Here is a 22966-nt window from a genome sequence, read left to right as displayed (position 1 = left end):
TCAGGTTGTAACGATGTGATTGATTATATGCAAGTTAAGTAATGGACTAGCAATAGTCCAATTTGATTTAATGATGGTTTTTATAAGGAATCTGATTTTGAAAGTATTTGCTCTCTACAAATACTTAGAGAGCAAATACTCTCTAAGTATTTGCTTTCTATTGGCAAAAGTTCTACTTTTAACAATGCTTTTCGAATTTTCTCTGGTTATTTTGACATATTTAATTGAGTTCTATGATTCTGAGACTAAAAAAGAAAATACTAAGACATCTGTAAGTGAGAAATACTTTTTTATCCAATTCTATATATAATAAAATATTAATTAAATTTTTGTGCAACTATAGCATGGAGATTATAAAATGTTATTAAAGTAATAATGTATGTGAACAGAGAACACAATTTAATGGCCAAAGCAAGAGATAGCTTTATACAGATACTTACCTTGCAAATTTTCATGGTCTATGCTTGATATTATGATTTTAAAACACCATGATCTAAAACATTCTTTAAACAAGCAGCTAAGCCCAGAGCTGGAGTTATTTTCCTGTCAGATGACAAATCTGCACTGTTTACCATTTATTGCAGGCCTTAATCTGAAAGGCCCAAAAGGTTTCGTCAGCAGACATCAACAATGAACCCAAGCCTATTGACAGGCTGAAGATGATGTAGGTGACAGTGAACTGCATTCACATTGCAACTAATCATTATTTCAAATCTGTGTTCTACACACTAACAAACAGAGACAAACTTTATCTTTATCAACACTTTGCAAGAGAACAAAAGAAAGGTTTACAAGCAACTAAAAGCGAATACAAACAAGTTCATGTTGCTTTTAAAATATAAAAAAAAAAAAACGCAGAATTGATTATTGTTTTCAGTGTTGTCATCAAGTGACATTAAGCTGACCATATATATTTCAGAACAGGGGATAGAAATTCCTGACATAGAATTATTAAAGGAGAAATAATATCATTGTCCAGTTCATTAAGCCTCTTTCCTTGTGGTTGTACATTAAGGGATTAATTTGACATTTTGGAACCCATATAAGCAGTTTGATTTTTAATAAAATATTCATATACCTTGTACATTTTGAGTCATTCTCTAATTTTACACAAACATGACAAGGGTGTGAAATGTTTAAATCATTTTAGACATGCACATAAGATGTTTTCAGTAAAAGCATGCTATATACAAAAAAAATTGTATTCTGAACAGAATTACACTTATTATAAAATCCTCATGTTACATTGAAATGTCTCCATTCCTGATGCGAATTTCTCGGGCCATCCTGCACAGTTCACAAAGTCCGCAGAAAAAAGTCATGAGGGCGTCGTTGCACACCGTCCCCTGTGGTTAAATAATGACAAGTAAAATTCACAATAGGGAACTTGAATGAAGAAATGCATGCAAGTTCAGTTCTCAAAATCTTACGGAAAGCACAGTATTTCATTTGCTTGTGAAATCTCTGCCTTTCATAAGATCTACATATTTGCAAGAAATCTCCCTTTCTTCACATGAGACAGGAATTGACTGATTCTGTACCTGGATGCCATACGTCAGTCTCATATGAGTCCTCATGGCAGTCATGCCTCCTGGCACACAACCCAGGCAGCAGTTTTCGCCATACTTATTTGCAGTGTAGCAGCTTAGACCAATTGGACAGAGGCAACCAAAAGCACCTGAAAACACATATTGAGACAGTTTGACCGACAGCACTATATCTTTCTCACTCTTATAAACCATATGCACAGGACATAAATAAATGACATGATTGCACTCACAGATTAAGCAGTCACTAAAGCAGGAACACAAGCCAGTGCTCCACTCTCCGGTCTGGACATTCGTCCCATAGCCTCCTGCACCAGGTTGATTGGTGACCACTGGGTTTGACATTTGAACTACTGGAGAGGAGAGTTTTATTTCACCCTGCAAAAATGAAGGGTGAAATAAGCGATCACCATGCATTACAAGACACAACATGCTTATGAAACATTTACATATCATCAGAGTTGGGCTATTTGTAGAAAGCTATTCCAGTTAAACATTTTACTGTTCAATAAAATACAGCAAATGTTAGTTGTAGGCCATGTCTTTAGGAATCAGAATTTATTAATCTTTCAACAAATTGAAGTTGTTCAACAAAGTTTTCACATATTTTCTTAATGCCAAAGAAACTAATCTGTGCAGTGGAGAAGCACTGACCAATTGAGTAAAGAAATAATTTGCTTTTTCCACAATTGTACAGCCTAGCACCGTTTTTTATGCAAATATAGGCTTAACAAACAGTTTCAGGCAATCCTTCTAGAAAACCAGCGTTTTTTTCTTATGACAAATATGCCTTTAAAATATATCTTGTTGTATATTTTATATTCAGTAGTTTCAGAAGAACGCATAACCTTAACCTTGGTTTAAGTAACTATGCTTTTGTAACCAGGCACGTAAATGTGACCATAATTAGGAGGCACAACCACGAGGAAGTGAGGAAAAAAAAGTATAAAATTACATTAAATTGCATCATGAAAGTTTTAATTTGCAAACAAAAATGTCCCAAATTGATTAGCAAGTCCAAGAATAAATAGTTTAATTAAATCACTAGAGGATGGTTAAGTTAATTTGCTGATAGAGAGCAAACATGTCACTTACCAGAAGTCTGAACTCCGTTTGATCAAACTGACAAGCCTCACACCACACAGGAAACTGTGACGAGCATGAGCTGTGAAATGCTGGTTTGCCAACAAACTGCTGTTTTCTGATGATGACAAAGATCTGTGTGGAATGCAAACTAGGACAGTTAACGGCAACTGATGCTTTTCTAAGGCTTTTGTGGCTCACAAGAAGATGAGCCCAGTTTAAAAGTATTTTTTCCCCATAAAAGCACTGTTCAATAAATGAATATATTTATGAGAACTGTTGAGACCACAGTATAGATGTAGATGTTTAGTGAGACACTGATCTTTTTCAGTGGGGGGAGAGTCTATAACTGTGGCGATGTCTTTGAGTAGGCCTATCTTCCTGCTTTAACATGCCTGAGGACAGCTGAGGCAAGTGTTTGTTTTGGTTTCAGTTGGTGTTTGATGAGGAATGCAGTACAATCGGCAACATGTAGTTACCTGCAGGGGTGCAAGAGGGAGAGGCTACATTTCAGTTTTTAATTCCTTTTTTTTAAATAGAGGACCCAAACACGGTTTATCACACATAAAGTGTTCAAATGACGTAATTTGTAAGGATTCTGTTAAATGAGGGTAGCACTAGTAACTCACGTCTTATTTCCCCCGTTAGTTTCCGAATTAGCCCCGTTAGTGTGACTGTTCTGACTTCAAATTATGTCTGTTACTTTTAACAATGTTCAGAACTGAAGAATTCTTTTGGATAAGAGTTGAAACGTCTTTAAGAAATAATAAAAGTAGCACAGTTGCCCATTATTTAAGGATGTAGGATTTACAAGGAAACAGCAGCAGGAGGCAGGCTGAAGTTACAAGCTTTTGGTGTCACATTACTTAAATCATTTTTATTACACTGTTGAAAGCCAGATTCTGTAGATAATACTATGCAGAATCACTGTAGTATCATCATACAATTTATCTGTCATGCCATCCAGGCACATAAAATCATACATTTAAACAATTTTTTTTGTTGTTGCTTATTTTAGAGTTTCAATGCATGAAACGCCCTCCAATTTAAATGGTGAATTTTATTCAAGAAGAAAACTCAGCTGTTGTTCAAGATCTAAATACAGTTTAAATTATTTTATGACTGTAGACAGGTTATGAATTAGAATGAATTTATTTTTGCCTACTGGCAGAACATAAAAAATGACAGAGACAGATTACCTGTACCAAAAAAGTAATTTATGCAATTAACATGTTTATGCTCCATGAAAATAGGAAGAAAGGATTTCCCCTGACCCACCAAAAACAATCTCTCTGATAAAAACCATGTTAGACTTATTGAGTTTGACCAGTGTGACAAATATCATCTTCCAATAATGTTTGACAGCTACACAACTATAGTGAAGTTACGCCCTTGGAATTCCCATCTGATTATTAGCAAAAACATGAGACCTTACATGACATGGCTCTGTAATATGCCATAGTCTGAAGGTATTCATTGGAGGAAACTGAAGGCTCATGCATGTGGGCAAAAATTGTTACATCATATCTGAATGTAACTGGATTGTTTGATTTATAAAAAAGCTTTCATTACAAAGGTTAGTTCTCCACTCTTGTCAACAAACAAAAAAATGTTAAAATTAAATACATGTTTACTATAGTTTTTTAAATATATTTTTTCCAGAAAAGATTTGTGGAAAAACCTATAACAGAAAGTTCATTTCTGTTGCTAGGATGAAGTTACTTAGATTTAGGGAGCCCTACCCAGTCCTATCTCTGTGGAAAGCCAACATGCTCTTTAGAAAAGCAATGACTCTCATGTTGCCTGCACATCTGTATCCCTGTCAACACTCCCTACCTGACTGTCCCAACATAGTTCTGACCAAACTGAGAAGTCACAGTGCCAAACTCACTTACACCCCATGTTTGTTTTATTATATTTATCATTCAACATATCTTTTAATATCTAGGCCAATCTATACACTTTAACAACTTTTTCAACAGTTTAGATATCCTATTCATTCAACAAGCTTCACACAGTAAAAATAACTCTTCTAGTTTTTGTTGGGAATGTTGGAGATTGCCTTTATGGAAAGTTTGTTTTTCACAAATGACGTACTTTATTTGCCCACCCGAAAAATAACTGGTGAGTGAGTGTTTAGTCATACACATTACAAGTTTTAGTTTGTAATGTGTATATGTGCAAAAGGTTTAAATGTTTTATTATAAATCACAAGGCTTTAAGTTGAGCTGCATTTTAAAAAATGTAGGGAAACAAAATCTAAAGCCATATCTTCTGGACAAGGAAGTGTCAAAGTTATTTGGATTCAAAACATAGCATAAAGCAGACTTTATACCAGGAAATAGGTTGCTATAGAATGAAAAAGTGAAATATTGTTGACTGAGTTAAAACTGTGTGATTGAAAGCTTAGATAGAAGGCATAATCTGCAGGCTGGGGTTTTCTTGTTAAATTGAACCCCACTTTTGTTTTCTCAGAATTAAATTTTTTTAGGAATCTAGATTCACTGTAAGTCTTTTTTTCTAAACCAAAATCAGCCTTTGGTGTTGTGAGTTGCACATGCCAAAAACAAAGATTTCTTTGAAATTTTATTTCCAATAAGCTGATATTGTAAGACAAACAAAAGAACTTTAGGTTGGAAACAAAGAAGATGAAATGTAAAAGTCTGAGATGAAACAATCAAACATAAGCCTCAAGTATTGAGAGCAGCCAGCTGTACAGACTAGTTTGTTTCATTATGTTTGGGCTTCTGGTGCCTTGGCTTCCTTTGTCTCTGTGGTGGATAATTGCCGCTTCATATTTTGCTCTGCTTTCTGCTTCTGCACAGCCTTGAAAACCTGAAAAAAAAAAAAAAAACACAGGACAAGGGTTGGTTTGGGTGTGAAAAAAAAACATTGATGCTATGCTGTGACGGAATGCAATCCTTAATAAATTATTACAAAACCAAACAGTGGAATACATAAATAACAATAAAAAATATCAATATGCTCAAAAAATTTAGTTTATTTGATTATTACCTTAATACAGAACTCTTTCTTAGCCAGCCAGCGGCGAGTGGCCCGTCTGTAGTATTCTGGAGGGAAGGTGTAGGTAATGCCGAGCTGCTCACACACTCTCTCAAAGGTGTCAAAATGAACCAATCTGAGGTTTTTTAGAAGCTTTTTCCTGCGATCAATGGCCATTAGCATGCGCCTCTTGTTGGCTTTGTCCTAGCATGAAACAACATGTTAAAATAAACCATAAATTCCATCTAAAAAACTAAAAATGAGATGACATCCACTTGTTTTGCTTATGAAAACATATGCAACTCATTGATGTCACAGAGATGGTATTTAAATTCACAACCTCTGCCCTCAGTTTTAATGATTAAAATGTTCTAAGTGTGACGTAAGATGGAAACTTCCGACCGCGGCTGTGCTTGTACACATTTTATTTTATGTGGGCTTAGTACACAGGAAATCCTGTAGCACATACACACTTCACACCAAAGGAAGCTAAAATGAGGTGAAGCTGACACATGAAACTTGTCAAGACAAGACTCTAAATCATGCTTTTTTTATTTTCATAAAGAATGTGCAAAAACTGTTTAACAAACAAGGTGTGAAGACTTCATTTCACTCACCTTGTGGTGTTTTTGCAAATGGTCCTGATAGTTTCGAATTCTTGCAGTCAAAACAGCCACTGCGATGAGAAACATCAGAAGGGGAATTCAAATCTGATTCGATTAAGATAAGGTTGCACTTATCTTTAAATTTCAATAGAGACATCACATGCAACATTAACAGCTTCTCACCCTGGACTTCGACTGAATTGCGATCATTCTCATCTCTTTGAACTTTTGCAATCAGTTGTTCCTTTTTCAGCTGCAGCTTTTCCTTCTGAGAACATAGATAACACAGCTATAATCATTACTGAATTTAAAATAGGTGGCAATCCCCTCAAGGGGGAAAACATGCTTTTCTCCAGAGGGAACAGGGAAGCTGGTGAGATGAGTAAAGCTTAATATGGGTCTATTCCAGAGAGTATTTCAGATCATCAAGAATTCAGTTCCAAGTCAAGCTAAAAATAAAACGTTTGGTTCTTTGATCATCATCATCATCTTTTTTTTTTTTTTTTTGGCTCATTACAACATCTATTTTTTAAAGGTTTTATTTGCTCTAGTGGACTTCATTTGATAGTGAATCGACAAGAAAGTGAGTAATGAGAGAGGTGGAAGACATGTGGCAATGGTAACCAAGGCAGGACTCAAATCTGTGATGGCCGTAACAAGAACTATGACCTCCATATGTAGGTTGTGCTTTACTCCTGCTCCACCACAGCTCCCCAATTACAACATCTATTTGAACATATTCAGTTGTGAAGTGAATGGGAAACCCCCTGTTACAATTCACTGTCTTTCGTCTTATCTGTACAATCCCTGCTAATTATTGTGGAAAATGTCATTCTGACCAAATGCTGTTTTGTTCCAAGATGACAGACATTAAAACATCTCAGTGCCGTAAAAAATGACAATTTGACTGAAACTGAATAGAAATATAACTTCAGTTTTGAAATAAAATGAACTGAAAAGTTACTATTTATGTCAACCATTTTTTTTCTGTGTAGCATCAGGTATTGTTAATAAATACTGCATGTAAATAACATATAAACTTCCAAGTTTTAAAAACAAAACACCCATTGAAACCATAGTAAGTGTTATTTTAAACCATGAGTTCTTACATGACTTGCCAGTTCCAGTGAAAGAAGACGTTTAACAAGATCGTCTGTCCTGTAAACACAAATATAACCATGTTTAATTAACATGAATTCATTCTGAAATAGAAATACATAATATTTCTGTTGCAAATGTATTGCAATAGTATTGCCATCCTTTGAATGACTTCCCATTTTGTGAAAAGGTCTGCAACTACAGTCTGCAATGTATTTTACTGAGATATTATGCAATGGACCAGCACAAAGAACAGAATAACTGTGCAACTGAGCATAACAGTTAAAGGAGAATAATTTTAATGTTATATCTGAAAAGTGTTGCATGTGTCTGCATTTAAACATAATTACTTGAAAGTAAAGGTAAAAGCAAGCCTGTAAATCCCCTAAACCAAATTATGACCTCAAAAGTGAACACCAGTGCAATAAAAACTAAGTATAAATATTAAGAAATTTATCAGAGAACATTAAAAGCAGGGTTAGGCTATAAAACAATATTCCATCTTAAAGAGAACTGTTCAGTCTCTTACGTGAAGATAAAACAGATGAAAACCAAGTAAGTCATAGCTGTGCACCTACACTAACAGACCTGGTAAAAAGAGCTTCAATCAAAAACAGTAGCAAAGATGTCTCTCTCTAGTAACTTTAGAGGAGTTGCAGAGATCCATAGCCCAGGTGAGTGAATCAATCAGTGGGAAAACTGTTAGTTGTGGACACTGTTATCCAGGCTGCCTGACCTTGAGTTACTTTTTAAAGTTACAATGAGCCCTTAAAAAGAGATGAAATCAACATCAAAAACAGATGGAATCTAATCACTAAAAAGGTGTTTAAGGCAATTTGTTGCAATTAATTTTACTAAGGGGTGTCAAAATAACAGAGGCTCACTAAAAATTAGACATTATATATATATACACACTTTCTGCCTTTTTTATTTGTAGAATATTTTGCAAAACACAGCTTATTTTCTTTCTATGTCACAATTGCGTTATTCTGTGAATGTATTTAAATTACATTTAAATACATTGTAATTATGGTGATACAATGTGTTCAGGATATCTGAATACTTTTGCAAGACACTATTTTTTTCTCAGCTTGCAGGGTCAACCAAAATGTTTTGTCTTACGTTTGAGCAAGTGGGACAGATGCATATTCCATCTTCAGCATTGTTGGAGGAAGATCACTGAGTTGGCTTTCTGGGCCTGGAAGAAACCAATTACTCACATGAGAAGACTTGCTTTTATCCAAAATATGCACACTTGGTTCTTAATGCACACCTGTCTTCTTTGTCTTTGCAACACGGGCATAATGTCTCACAGGTGGTTGAACTGCAAAGATTCCTGAAGCCAAAAGACAAAGAAAAAAGTTCAATTCTCATGCAGGAGGAAGCATCTGTCTACAAACAAAACAGCAGTTGTGTGACTTCACCGTTTTACATTATCTCACTTTGACAAAACAAAACACTATAAATATTTTCTTGTTGAATTATTGAGACCAAGATTTCTTTGATGAAGAAACTGGTCAACATGATAAAATTGTGCAACTGCCTGAAAACACTTTAAGAATATAACCAAGATAAGCAACATAACATGTCTATCCTGCATGTCAGATAGCACAACTACGCATGCAACCGATAGTGACAAGATAGTGGTTTTCTATATCATCACAATCATCAATGAAGTGGCTTCCTGAAATTCTGATTAGTTCTCATTAGAAATGCAACCAACTGTGTAACTGATTCCCAGGTTCCCTTTCTGTGTCATGCAGCAAAAAACCTAGCTTTAAAAAGTATCAGCTCAGTGCAGGGAAATGCATGCACTTATTAAATTTTTATTTGAAGAAGGAAAACAATTTATAATTTTGCCTATGGTCCATAACACAAAATCCTAACACTCATTGAATTTTGCAGCTGTAACATGCCAAAAAGTGAAGAAGTCCACTTTTGTCAGGTTGTGTGTGATGATAATAAGGCAGATTTAAAGGGGGAAATGAAGGCAAAGCTTCTCTTGATGGTACAGATATGAGAATGATGAAAGATGTGGTGAGAAGTTGGATAAAGATTTGCAGTGAAGATAGCCTATGTTGTTAGTCATGTCTTTTGAAAACTTTTTTAAAAATAGCAAAAAATTTACTTTTTTCTATCCACATAGCATTTTTGTTTTCATGATCTCTTTTTTCTCAATAATCTATTCTTAGGATATTACAGAGAATTTATTCATAACATTTTTATTAACCTATGTGTCTTTTCTTACTATGTGGAGACACTAAGTGCTTGAACAGAAGTCTCTTAAAGTTTTATGATGGTAAAAGTTTTGTTTCTATCGATGGCTGTGAACAGGACAGATAAACAACATAAAACAAACTATGGTTTGTTGTTTTTTATTTCTGAACTTGGGCATTTGTTTTTAGACTTGATATCCAGCTTTATTTATGACTGTACTTATGTCTGAAATAAAATCCTTTTAAACTGTGATCCAAGTTGTTGTTTTATTTATAGAATAGCTGGTAAAGTAGTCAGGCTGCAGGCTCAGGCAACAACCCTTAATTCTGGATTAGCAAATTTACTCATTTAAATTTGAATCAAGAACTTGTTAAAACCTTGTTTGGTACCAGTAACTGGACCCCTTTTAGCTGCAAATGTCTCATTCTGTGACAGTACAGATTGTTAATAGTTTGAAGGTAAGTTAAGAAAACTTCCCTAACCAGCAAGGGTGGCGTTTGTAAAACGAACAAACTACCAAAACTCTTCCTTTAATAAAGGTGACCGAATTTTCAAATGACCAGTTTAACACCTGCATATTAAAGTGGCATCTGGCTGCAACTTTCCCTTCTAAATCCTGCAGAGGTAGATGGGGTGTACTTACTTTTCCACATACAAAATGTGTTTTATTCTATTTCAGTTGCGCTGAGGTCAGATTCAAATGATATTAGAACCTGCAAAGACCAGATGATTTCACTTTGAGATGGGAAGTGTAAATATCAAGAGCTTGAAAGGGGGTGTACATTCTTTTTTATAATATGTTTCGTAAAATAATTATAGTGTTCGGTCTGAATAATATTCCGTAAAAAAGTAGAGTAAGGTGACATAATTCACTGCTGGTGACGGTACAAACGACAGCAAGGCTCCGTCAGCAGTTTTCTAACATTTATGGTAGATATTGAAAGAGTGTTTACTTCATCCATTCACCCATCCATTTTCTGATCACCCTTCATGTGGGTTTTAATTTATTTTACCCACCTTTGTCTTTGCTAGCTGCAGCTCCTGCTAACTGAGCCGAAGCGCAGCAGCTCCAAGGTCTGACTGACACCGCGGGGTACAGACCGGAACTTTCACGCAAAACACCCACGGAAGACTTCAGAATGGCCCGCAGGCCAAAACTGGAAAACATGATTTAGATTATAGATAAATACGCATCAAATAACTCCGCTGAAAATGATTGAAGTGTGACATGTAATCACACACGACCGCTACAAGAGGTCCGCCATTTTAGACAGACTCTACTAGCAGAGCGTGAGAAAAGGATTGGACAAGTAGGTATAACTAACAATCCCAGATAACATCGATAAAATTACCTTCACTTTAAAACATATGCAAAATTATTAGATAAAAAATATAGACAGTGTTTTAGTTCTATTAACAATAAATTGACAATTAAAAGGATTCCTATGGAATTTGAAAACAATAGGAAATTTGATGTCACCATTTTCTAGATGAGTATATGAGAATGGGCAAAGTGTTTTTTCTCCTTTATTCCATTTTTAATTGACTAAGTACTTCATTGTGTTATTCTATCTATTTTGTGCCCTGATTTGTTCCCTTCCTCGTGACTTTTTGTATTTCCTTCATGATGTTCTTCATTTTTTTATGTCCATTGTAAACATGGTGAATGTAAAAACCAAAAGGTGATTTTACCAAGGACTGACTTAAATGTTAGGCTTCTAATTTGTTAAATTATATGTATCATTTTTCTTCCATGCAATGAGGCACTGCCGCAGGATATCCTATTAAAATGTATTGATTTTTGGTTCTTAGCACACAAAATGCAAATGTTGTGTATGCTTTAGCAAGGAATTGCTTAGGGTTAGTACCTTTAACAATTTACCAAGAAATGAGTGAAATAATTAATTTACAGTCATCCATAAGTGCTACATTGCTCTAGTTAACTTTTTTTTATACCATATATGCATAACAACATCTAATATGCATTAATCCACACCTAATGACCACTGGAGCTGGCCACTGGATTCCCTGCTGCCCCACCTTGCAAGGATGAATGGATGAGTAAAACTAATTATGATTAAAATAATTAGAAAGGAGAGTTCTATTTGTTGTTCTACAACACAAGAATAAAGTAGAATACATATTTAAAAAAAAGAAAAAAAGAAAAATTGCAATTTTCATCACTTGCAAAGGTGAAAGAGGTTATGGAAATCACAAATCATTTTTATTTACATATTTAGCAGACTGCAGCACTGTGATCATGCAGCTAAAGAATATAAGAATATGCCTCTCACATGGGTCATCACACGCACATCACATATATATTGTAGTACACTAAATCATGTGATTATAAAAAAACAACACTTCTTTTACACAGGTATAGAGGTAATAAAATATTTCCTTCACATTGCAGAAAGGTGTTGCATCATATACAGTAAGTTTTTCTTACTGTATATTGTTTATTTATTTTTGAAGAAAAGCAAACATTTCTCTATGATCTTCATAATGTTTTCATTCATAACTGTTGAACACAGTGAGAGCAGAATGCAGTATGCAGTGTCCAATCAGAAGAGTCAAAGTAATATCTTTAGAATTCACATCAGGTATATTCATGAAGCAACTTTCTTTGGAGTACAGCTGAGTTTAACCAGTCAGGGAATTAGGTATTTATGTTTTCTCACAATATGTAATGAATCTTGAAGTCAACAATATAGTTTTAGAAAATATTGTTTGACATTTTAACCTATATTTTAAAAAGTGCATTTCTATAAATGTAAAAAGCAGCAGAGAAACAAAATAATCATGATTCAAATGCTGGTGCAGAGGCGTAACGCTAGGGAGGTTCATTTACAAAAAAGCAAAAACAAAAATCAAAAACAAACAAACAAAAAAACACTCAAAACAAGCATACTTTAATGACCAGCACATCAACTTTAGTCATTTTCACTCTCATTCATGGCCAAGGCACGCAGAAAGGGAAAGTCATCCCAAACAATGGCTGGGCCTTCCTCTCCTTCAGGGATATCATCATCACAGGGCCCAAAGAAACACTGCTCTTTTGGCATCCTATCATTTACAACATTCTGGTAGCATTTTGGAGTGAAAGACTCTTCAGTTTCCAAGAGGGGTTGTGAAGATTCAGAGCGCAGGTAGACATGAGGCTCATCAGGTATTGGGTAGTTGCAAGAGGACAACAGTACAGTCGCATAAGGAACAGACTCGCTGTTTGAACCAGAATATGTAGGAATGAACGGTGAGCCACAAATCGACTCGCCAAGATCACTGGTGTCCTCTGAGCTGTTTAACCAAATATCATCCTCTTTGCTAAGTTTGGTTGGAAGGTCCAGGAAGCTGAGATGGGACAAGCATATTGGATTTGGCTCCTCATTGTCCCAGGATGGAAGGGTAAACTGTAGAGGCAAACAATGAATGTATATATTTAATGAGAAAAGGACAACACATACACAGCTAAAACTGGAGATATACACTGGATTGATTTTCATTTTTATCACTACAGACTTTTTTGTTATATAATTTAATCTGACAGACTCGCATGGATCCTTTGATGTCCATTTATTCCAAATAAAGATTTAATTTACATACAGAGTTAATTTATAGGAAAAACTAATATAATTCCAAAATGCTTATAATTCTACATATACAGTATCACTTTAGAATTGTGGAAGTTCATGTTACACTTATGTATTCGTTGTGATCATGTTAAGTTAACATCTCTGACAACTGTTAATGTTCATTACCTGTGTTGATTCTGATGACCATCTTTTAATGCTGCTGTTAGCCGGATCTGGAACAACTGGCCACATGTAACCATTCAGCCTTAAGGTCAAACAAATAGAAAGCATGTCAAAAATATAACATACAGTGAAGTAAAAAAGTGTTTTCCCCTTTATGTAATTCTTCTACTTGTCTTTTTCATACAGTTAATTATTTCAAATCATTGAACAAGTTTCAAAATAATACAGATTACCTGTGGAAAAAAAAAATACCCAATAATAGTCCTATTTTTAAAAAGTACTGTCCTCCTTTCATAAATCATGAGTAAACTGATCAGTCACTGTCATACCTGTTGACTGAAAAGATATTCCAGGAGAGGTTAACCTACCAAACAACTCCAATTGCACATAATCAAAGAATTGCCCAGGATTTCACAAAAGTACCCAGAAAAAGGTCAAAACCACTGCAGGCCTCTTTTGCTTAAGGTAAAGTCAGGATTCATGATTTAACAATAGTACATAAGAATTGGCAAACAAAGCATGTAAGGTGAAAATCACAGCTGACCAAAAATAACCAATCACTTATTAGGTTTAGTCTTCTCAAACCTACAGTAAGTCATAGAGGTCAGATTCTGCTGGAAGTTTCTTCCTGTTAAAGGGGAGTTTTCCTTTCCACTGTCTCTACTTGCATGCTTTGTGTGAGAGATTACTCCAAAGTCAATGACAGAATGTAAATGACAGTCCATTGCTCCTAAAAGCTCATCCACAAAGCTGAATACTGCAGGCCAGTAGTCTGATGTAACCTGCAAGATCAAAACCTTTTTAATTAATTTGACGTATAAACTGAACTTGACTAAATTATTTGGTAGCTAGGATTGACTTTGAATCTGTCTGTAGAATTTGATTGAATTTACTTTTTTGTAAAGTGCCTTAAGATTAGATAATTTGAATTCACCTATACAAATAAACTAAATTCAATTGAATTTCATTAATAACCCAGAAAATAAATGATTTTAACATATTTAAACTTATGTGTGAACAAAAACATATAAGTAAGGGAAAAACAGAAGAAATTTGTAAGAAAGCAAAATTCTCTTCACAGCATTGTATATATATCTCTGGAGTATATGGTTTTTGGTGGGCTTACTCTTTGTGTTTGGAGAAGCAGGTCCAGATAATGGAAATGATCAGCAATGCCAGTCCAACTCCAGTTGCAGTTACAGTGATCACAATAGTCAAAGCATCTTGAAAAAAGAAATCATATGTTGCGATATAAAATCTAATTGATAAATCCATTTTCTGCTCATTGATTCTAAATTAACTGGTAAATTAGAATATGGTACCAACCAAAGGAGTTCATTTTAACATAAATTGTTGATCCATTCATGCTCCCACCAAATGTGCTAACCATCAAGAAAGCTTCATAGGTAGATGCAGTGTTGAGGTGCTTCAGGATCACTCTCCTGTCTTCTGCATTGGCACTCTCAACTAGAAAAATGTCCAAGGTTAAAAAACTTCAACATCATTTTACATTCAAAACAATTAAAACCTTTTAACCTACCTTTAACAGATCCATTCTCTTCCCAGTAGAAGACTTGGTAGCTCTTAATAAATCCATTCCTTTGTTGCAAAGGGATTTCATCCCATGACATCTCTATATCTGACCACCAGGTCTTTTTAATTTGAATTTTAGGAACCATTGATGGAGCTTCAAAAAAGAAAGACACAGTTTGCTTTAGAGTGTATCTGGATTTGAATGAGCAAATTAATCATTTTCTTTCCACAAGAGGGCAACATTCCATAAGAAATGATCTGTTCCCAGAGAGCTCACCCTGTTCCTGTAATCTGAATAATGTGGAAGGCTTTCTACTTGTTTAAAGTCGAGGCAACTTGACTCTTACACCTCTGCATGCTCTTTGTGTGATCCTCCGTTTGTCTTTGGTGACTTACCCTTTTGTCTCAAGTAGGCATTAACAGTCTGAGGAGGCCCCATCCCATCCTTAAACCGGGGATATACAGAGATGCCGTAGGGCCTGTAGGGCTCAAAGCTGCCTATGGATGAGAGTGTAGAGGGCAGAGTGGATCAGTGGTCACAATCTAATTATAGTGTTTACAGGTAGCTTCAGGAAAGGAGAAAATAAGAATATTGCTCAAAAGTGACTATTTGAGTTTATGTAGTGAGAGATGAAAGTGCAATTGCGAGATTGCTTATGGAAAGATATAAAGCAAATTCTTATTGACATACCAGTTATGATGAGACTAGACAGGTTTTTATTCACAATTTCAAAACGAATGTGGCTGAGATCTAGATTTAGTAAAGGTTTCCATTCCACCACATAATCAATGAGAGCTGAAGTCACCTCAGCTGTCCACTGAACCAGAAACGATCTGTCATCATGAGGAACAGCTGTGACATCCATGATTGCCATGTGAGCTGAAGACATAAAAACACCTCAGGTTTACAAAGAATTATGTACCAAGACACTCTATATACATTGTCTTGCAAAATTTTTCATTTTGTCACATTGTAACCACAAATGAGAAAGGAGTGTATCTGTTTTAATGGGACACAGCAATTTAATAAAAGAGTCTCAGTTGCAGTTCAGTCTGCAGAGTCATTTAAACTCTTTGAAGATGTGATTACACTCTGATGCATACAGTTATTAACCTCTATGGAAATTTCAGGACTTTCTTTAGCCCTGACTTCCCCTTTAGGACTGTCTGTCCATACATCAACAGAGACCAGCTTTCTTGTCGTTGCTGCAGAAAGGCATTCTTACAGTATAACGCTGGCACCCTCGTGTTTCATAATGGGGATTCAGATGTGTTCAAGGGTACTGCATTAGTTTCTCCCTATCAGAATACAATAACATTAAGCCACAAACAAACATATACTTTGTAGATTTTGATCTACAAAGGTAGTTTTTAAACCAATGTGTGCTGCTTTGTGTTTGTCAAATAAAATCCTCCAAAAATACATTCTAGTTTGTGGTTTTAATGTGACAAAATGTGGAAAAGCTTGAGGAATATGACTCTTACAGCTTCCAGTGTATGTTTTTTAATTGATATGAGTTACCTTTAGGCTGGTGAATCCTAATTTCAGTGATGGGAGATTCCCCCACACTGTTCACAGCGCGCAGATACACTTTCCTTACTCTACCAGAAAGTTGAAAAGCGCACCATTTCTCTTTTGTAGAGCACATTCTTTCTCTTTTACCACGACGATTTGGTTTTAAGACAACAAATGTCAAATTTTGGCCATTTGCACGGAACTGTTTTGATGGCTGAAACAATAAAAAGAGAAGACTTTATACAACCCTGTAGAGGTTCTGAAGAAAGAATTTCTGTTTGACAGGCATCAAGGAATCATATAGGTACCTTCCAGAACAACTGTATGTCTAGGTTTTTGCTTGTGTGATTCCTTGATACCTTCATCCACGAGTCTAAACGTCCAGTTGGAGCTGTAAAGGAAGAGACAGCTTGTCAGTGTGGCAACTTGTCAAAACTCTGAACTTCTACTCAACTCTGTAGAAAATAAAACTTCTCCCTACAAGACAGGTCTATGGATTCACTGTCTGCATATGCGACAAAACTCAATACTTCAATTCAGCCTGAGCCACAGAGCAAAGCAGTGAAATGCACAACATGACATTTGCATAGACTGAAAAGATGAGGAAAAAGTGAAGAGAAAAGGCATCAGATTGGAAAATGTTAAGAGTGGCTGGTTGTGTCATTCCGAATTGATCCGTGCCCTACCAGTCTCCAAGGTGACTCCAGATTTGCTGCTGCTCCACTCGCTCCAGGGGCCCTGCATGTAGTATCTGACTCTAATTTGGGCCAAATATCGAGTTCCATGAAGGAGACGACAGCATTCTGTGACCGCTTTGGATGGTCTCACTTGGCTTACAAGAATCTGAGAAAGAAGATTATACAGACATGACATCAAATACACTATAAATTTTGGATGGGCTCTAAAACTCTTCAGATGCTTCCAGCAACAAGATCAAGTCTGACGCAATACGAAGTCATGATGGTACTTTTATTTCAGTTTTAACTGAACTCACCGGTGGGTCATTCATTTGGTCTCTGTCAGCAGTCTTAAGTCGGACTTCGAGGCTTAGTTGGTTGTGAAGCATCCAACTCTGCTGCTGGGACATTCTCCACTTCAGTTTGAGGCAACCCAACCTCTTAGGCTCCACATCAACATTTTCAATAATGGGTTGGTCGAACTTAGCTGACAGAAAAATAATCAAAATTAGAGTTTTAGAATTTTTTTTTTTTCCATTTTCTTCATGAAGCATGGTTTAAATAAAATTAAAAAAAAACAAGAGTTTGTGCATGTGATTAATGCTATGATAAGAATTTAGCTTGTATATAAATATAAACTAACCTTTAAAAACAACCCAGAGCAACACTACTGCTAAATTTATTTCTTTAATCCTTACTGAATTCCCAAGCCATCTGGATGACAGAAATGATTTTGTTTGGTACAAAACAAAGAAAATGTTATACCATTTCTGAAATAATGCTGCAGCTGGAAACTTTAAAACATTCAGTACATTTTATTTAAGTTTGTTCTGTTCTGTTTTTATTGTTCCCACTTAGTTTTGTGTTTATCCTAAACACTGTCCTAAACAATGTTTACCAGAGTTTTTTATTTTCATTTTATTATTTTCATTTAATACTTACCTGCCTGTAAAGGATCAAAAACTAAAGGTCCTGAAGTTTCCACTCCAAGGTCATTCTCTGCCTTTATATAGATCTTGATGTCACTGTACAGAACAAATTCATTACGAGGAATTGAATAGTGATGGACTTCTGGTGGCAGTTCATACGTATAGTTCTCATTTAAATCTCTGAAATGAAATGCAAAGCAAGAAAAACATGTTAGTTCAACCAAAAGTACTTACAGACCTCGATGAATCAAAGATTCTTGACATCAAACTTCACTCCTTCAACTTTATTCTTCCATTGAAAATAATTCAACATATTTATAATTTCAGGCAAAGATGTACCTTATTTCAGTGTGCAGAGTGTACTTTGTAGGGAGGTGGGTGTCCCTCTGCCCAGGCTCCCATTCACAGTTCAAGGAACTGGGGGAGCTGAAGTTTGTCTGACATCTCAGGTTCTGTGGCTTTTCTGGTGGGTCTAATTATACAAAAAAACAAACAAAAAAAACCCCCGAAAAAACATTTTTATTCCAGGATTATATAGGACAATCAGTTGACTACTCCTGTTTTTAAATCACTGTTATAGTTTGGTTATTGATGGTAAGTTTATCAAATTATGTTTCATATTTAAAGGATGATCAATTTTACTGTCTATCCCGTTCTTGTATTACCTATTTCAAATGATACAGAAAATGGATTTATGCCCTTTGAATGTTTGTATTTTAGGCATGAACTTAAATATGTGTCAAGTAAAATTCAATATTATTTTATGAGTAGAAGATTACTTTTAGTGTCTTCCAACTTTTTTTATAGACACCAAATGCTTCAGATGTGATGTGGAAATTACAAACTTCAATGTACTTTATAGTGATTTTATGTAATAGACAAACACAAAGCAGTGAAGTGAAAAAAAAATGTATGGATTTTTTTCAATTCTTTTGCAGTGCAGTGTTCATAAGAGTCAATACTTTGCAGACACTCCTGCAAAGTATAAACAGCTGTAAGTGTCTTTGGTTGGGTTTGTCAGCTTTGCAAACAAATACAAGTGCTTGGCGATTCTCTTTCTAAATTGCTTAGTTGGACTGGTTAAGAATGTCTGAACATGAATTTTTAAGACTTTCCCTCAAATTTATTTGCATCCCTCCTTACAGTGTATGAAAAGAGGTATAATGCAGGAATCTATGGAGTTTCCTGTATGGAGAATATTTGAGCAAGATCTATTTCTAGAAGTTCCTTTCTGAACATACTTATACTGCAAAATTTTTCTTACATCCAGCTCGGATCTCGACTCCGGTGACAACTTGAGAACAATTCTGGATGCAGCAGAAAAGTACTGCCTCAGTGCGATTGAAGCTTGGTACAACAATTCTGGAAACCCTGTTGCTCTCATTGGCTGCAAGGCTGTTGAGAATAAGCTCACTGCCAAGGTGCCACTCAATATGAACAGCTTGTCCAATAACTAGAGGGCAGTCTTCTCTGATGACACAGGTGGCTGTGACAGGTGATCCCAGAGGCACCACCGAACTTGATGTGTGGATCCTTGCACATGGTTGGATATCCCCCTCTTGAGAAAATGAAATAAATAAAAGCAAGTTTTAAGTTTAAAATGCAGAAAACATTTTTTTTTTTTACTTTTTATCAAACATTTTTACTATCAAACATTCCATTTTATGGGCACTTTCCCATAAAATGCAATGCCCATAAAATTGCATTGCATTTTTATGGAATGCAACGCATTCCATAAAAAGGTTTTTTCTGATTTTCAAAAACAACACTCACGACTTCTTGCTCCGTTTGCAGAGTATATCAGCATGGCAATCACCAACATCCATGTGGATGTCATCATGACATAACCTGTTGAGCAAACACGTCGACAGGCATCAATTGAAAATTTAAAGCACAATTTAAAGTCACAATATGCCGTTCCTTTCCAAGCGAGGCAGTTTTGTTGTAAAAGAAGAATTACAGTGATAACATGTATTGATTAAAAATAAATCACAGGCATGGTGTATTATACGTTTCAGTTGGATTCACAGTAAACCCAGTATTTTTGTGTAAACAGCTTGCATTCATTGCCTTTGAAATCTAGAAAATCAAAATATGTTTTTCTGCAAGAAGCAGCAGAATAATAATCAACTCACACTGTAGGTTTTCCATAGGATTTCAGTTTGGGGTCTAAAATGGTAATGGAAGAAGGCAGATTTTGTATCTGTTGAACTATAGACACAAAAGTGGTCCATTTTCTAATTATCAGTGATATCTTCTCGATTCATGATCCTTCTGGTATTTCAGAGTTCATAATGTCATTTACTCTAAAAGGGGTTCCATGGCCTTGTAAGAAAAACATCCTCACAATTCTACACATTACCTTAAAGTTCAGTTTATGCTGTGTCAAAACCTTATGCATTTCTGCCTTATTGCTTTAGTTTCATGGATTTATACATAAAACTATGTTTATTTATACTAGTGGGTATTTGAGGTTTCCACATCAGGGAGAGCCAAAATGATTTTCTGACCCACATGTACAGTGACACATGAAACAAAGTCTAAGGTCTGATGTCTTTTTGTGAGATGTGTTCACTTCAAGCTGGTTTGAAACACTCAAAGCTGAAGATGACAAGGACAAATTTATAGGAGTGATTAAAGTTTTGTGAGAAAATCCTGCAGTCTGGCTGCTTCTGCCAGTGACTGCTTATTATTGCCCTCCTTTGCACAGCCACAAGTGCTCCACAGCTGTTTGCCCATTTTTATTTTCTCTGCCTCATTTTAAAACCTGACAGATTTAGTTTGTAATAAGAGCGTGAACACCCCATAGTTGTTGCTCCATCATCATTAAACCGGTATCTTTTTGAGAGGATATTGATGCAGCAACAAATCATTCAGTTTGAGCTTATCTGTAATCATGCCATCTTCGACTAATGTGAAATTTACTTAATTGTGAATAAAATGATGTCATACCATAACATAGGTAAGGGAGGACATTGATCTTCAAATATCTTGAAATACTCACCATTACACAAGCAAAAATGTTCAGATGTGAAGAAAATCTGATTACCAACTCACAAAGCACCAATAGAAAATTCTGCCTTTACAGCATCGTTGTGTTTCTGTGTGTGAAAAGAGAAAAAAAAAATAAGGCATGAAAAGAATAATCCCAAGAAGGAAAAGTGATTTCTTTTTCCACATTATACACAAGTGTGGTTATCAATTCAAGACATGCATGTATAATGTTTTTTTTTTAATCATTGTATTTTCATGATGCCATTTTTATTATTCGACATATACAGATGCACGTTTCCATATGTACATTTCTTTCTGGTTTAATGACTGGAAAAGTGTACACTGCCTGAAATAAAAAAAAAAAAAAAAAAAAATCAGGACAAATAATTTATATCTTAACAAAAACAGTGAGAATTTACAGCTGGTTGACATTTAGATATTTCATAATTCTATTTTTTCCATTCTTGTTCATGTCTTCTTGGGTCCATCAGGCCTAAGTTCATCTCGGGCACATCTTATACCTACTTGACAAACAATGACCTAAAGTAATTTTCTGATGTCTACTCTTGGAAAATGTTGAGACTCCAAAAAATAATATCTATCATCAGGTGGTGCTGTTATTTTTGCTTGCTCAAGGTCCAAGTGAACAAGTCAAAAATAATCCAGAATAGCAGATCCAGAATATACTGGAGTACCTATTTGTCCCTTCTGGTCTGGAAACACCTACAAATAAGTTGAGCTAAAGGGTATTGATTTGGGCTAAAAAAAAAAAACTTTACATAAACATGGTTTATTTATGTAAAGTTGCAGAAATGTGATTCATAATTTAAGTCATTTGCAGATATCACTCAAACTGTGAGATTTCTCCTCTTTCTCCATAACTGAATATTTAATGTTTGTTTTGCAATGTGAGCAAAATGGAATTTCTCCCATTTTTCTTATCGGCTTTTTGCAAAAAGGCCTCCACTTTCCCTTTTTGCCTTTTTAAGAATTCTTGCTCACCACTAATGGATAATTGCCTTCAGTTGTAACAAAAGACAAGCAAGAATAAGACAGAAAAAGAAATAGAGATGGACAGAGTATTAAACCTTGAGTGTATTTTGTCAAACAAACAAACATGAATTGTTGCTGATTCAAAAATGCAAATACATGTTTGGCATTTTCCTTTTGTTTCACAGAGACATGGTGAAATGTGTAAAGAAATGTTGTCCTCTTTTCTCTGTACATTTCCTTTCCTGTTGCTTTCAGGGGTTAGTTACACAACGCCCACTCACAGGATTTGGCAATATCCTTCACACTACTAGTTCCTCTTTTGTGGACTTATTTCTCACGTCAGGTTTTGTTTTTTGAATAGAGAATTTATTTTTCAAATTTTGTCTCTATATCTGAACAATGATGGGTTAAAACATACTTTAGTTAAATTCAATCTGAAATTTTGCATCAGCATAAAGTCCCACATTCCTAGAAAAAACCCAATCAGTTTCACATCCTCTTTTTTACATAATAGAAGAAGAATGTGCTTTCCATACCACAACACGCAAGTATATATTTCATCGCTTTGAAGAGTTTTACACTTTTTACAAAGATAAACAAGCTGATCAAACTGTCAAAAATAATTGTTAAAATAAAACACTTCTTGATGCTTCTTGTATCTGCTTTACAGACACAAAAGCGTTAAGATGTAGGATTAATGAGACAGACTGGACACAAACATTTTAGCAATCTCAAAATGACATTAAAAATGTCTTTTCAGCATTACCGCTTGTACTCGAGTCACTTAAAATACAAGTTTTGTGAAGTTTTCATTTTCAATCTGGCACAAGGATCATAATGAAAGGAGCAGCAAATTGCTTGATGCGAAGATAAAGGAGAGCCATCAGAGAGGCTTGCCACTCACCACACAGCAGCTGCAGCCGACCGAGAAAGACAAGAGGCTCTCATCAACCCTGATAGCACCAGATGAAATGGTGTGGCTCAAAGCGGCTCAGATTGGAGGACGTATGTGTGTG

At 35.3% G+C, this 22966-nt stretch overlaps 3 protein-coding genes across 3 annotated transcripts; all 3 read right to left on the bottom strand.

The window, feature by feature from the left end:
* Positions 1-1043: 1043 nt before the first annotated feature.
* On the bottom strand, positions 1044-2706 carry LOC129370948 (cornifelin homolog). Its single transcript, XM_055047249.1, has 4 exons — positions 2643-2706; positions 1781-1925; positions 1542-1678; positions 1044-1346 (listed from the first exon to the last, which is right to left on the bottom strand). Exons 2-4 carry the CDS (start codon positions 1890-1892, stop codon positions 1242-1244), a joined length of 354 nt encoding a protein of 117 aa, XP_054903224.1. The 5' UTR covers positions 1893-1925; positions 2643-2706; the 3' UTR covers positions 1044-1241.
* Positions 2707-3763: 1057 nt separating this feature from the next.
* mrps15 (mitochondrial ribosomal protein S15) lies at positions 3764-10823 on the bottom strand. The gene is made up of 8 exons (XM_055047408.1): positions 10571-10823; positions 8610-8672; positions 8459-8534; positions 7348-7396; positions 6422-6506; positions 6251-6309; positions 5646-5837; positions 3764-5465 (listed from the first exon to the last, which is right to left on the bottom strand). The coding sequence occupies exons 1-8, from the start codon at positions 10719-10721 to the stop codon at positions 5364-5366; spliced, it is 777 nt and encodes a 258-aa protein (XP_054903383.1). The 5' UTR covers positions 10722-10823; the 3' UTR covers positions 3764-5363.
* Positions 10824-11960: 1137 nt separating this feature from the next.
* csf3r (colony stimulating factor 3 receptor (granulocyte)) lies at positions 11961-22966 on the bottom strand. Its single transcript, XM_055047385.1, has 17 exons — positions 22855-22966; positions 20968-21064; positions 19737-19811; positions 19228-19521; positions 18303-18435; positions 17977-18143; positions 17352-17521; positions 17044-17200; positions 16666-16748; positions 16364-16571; positions 15533-15721; positions 15238-15339; positions 14849-14995; positions 14635-14775; positions 14435-14531; positions 13312-13390; positions 11961-12963 (listed from the first exon to the last, which is right to left on the bottom strand). Exons 3-17 carry the CDS (start codon positions 19801-19803, stop codon positions 12487-12489), a joined length of 2511 nt encoding a protein of 836 aa, XP_054903360.1. The 5' UTR covers positions 19804-19811; positions 20968-21064; positions 22855-22966; the 3' UTR covers positions 11961-12486.

The sequence above is a fragment of the Poeciliopsis prolifica genome, unplaced genomic scaffold (genome assembly GCF_027474105.1).
Source record: "Poeciliopsis prolifica strain line A6 unplaced genomic scaffold, Auburn_PproV2 SCAFFOLD025, whole genome shotgun sequence".
NCBI classification, from domain to species: Eukaryota; Metazoa; Chordata; class Actinopteri; order Cyprinodontiformes; family Poeciliidae; genus Poeciliopsis; species Poeciliopsis prolifica.
This window is presented reverse-complemented; position numbering and strand designations above follow the sequence as displayed.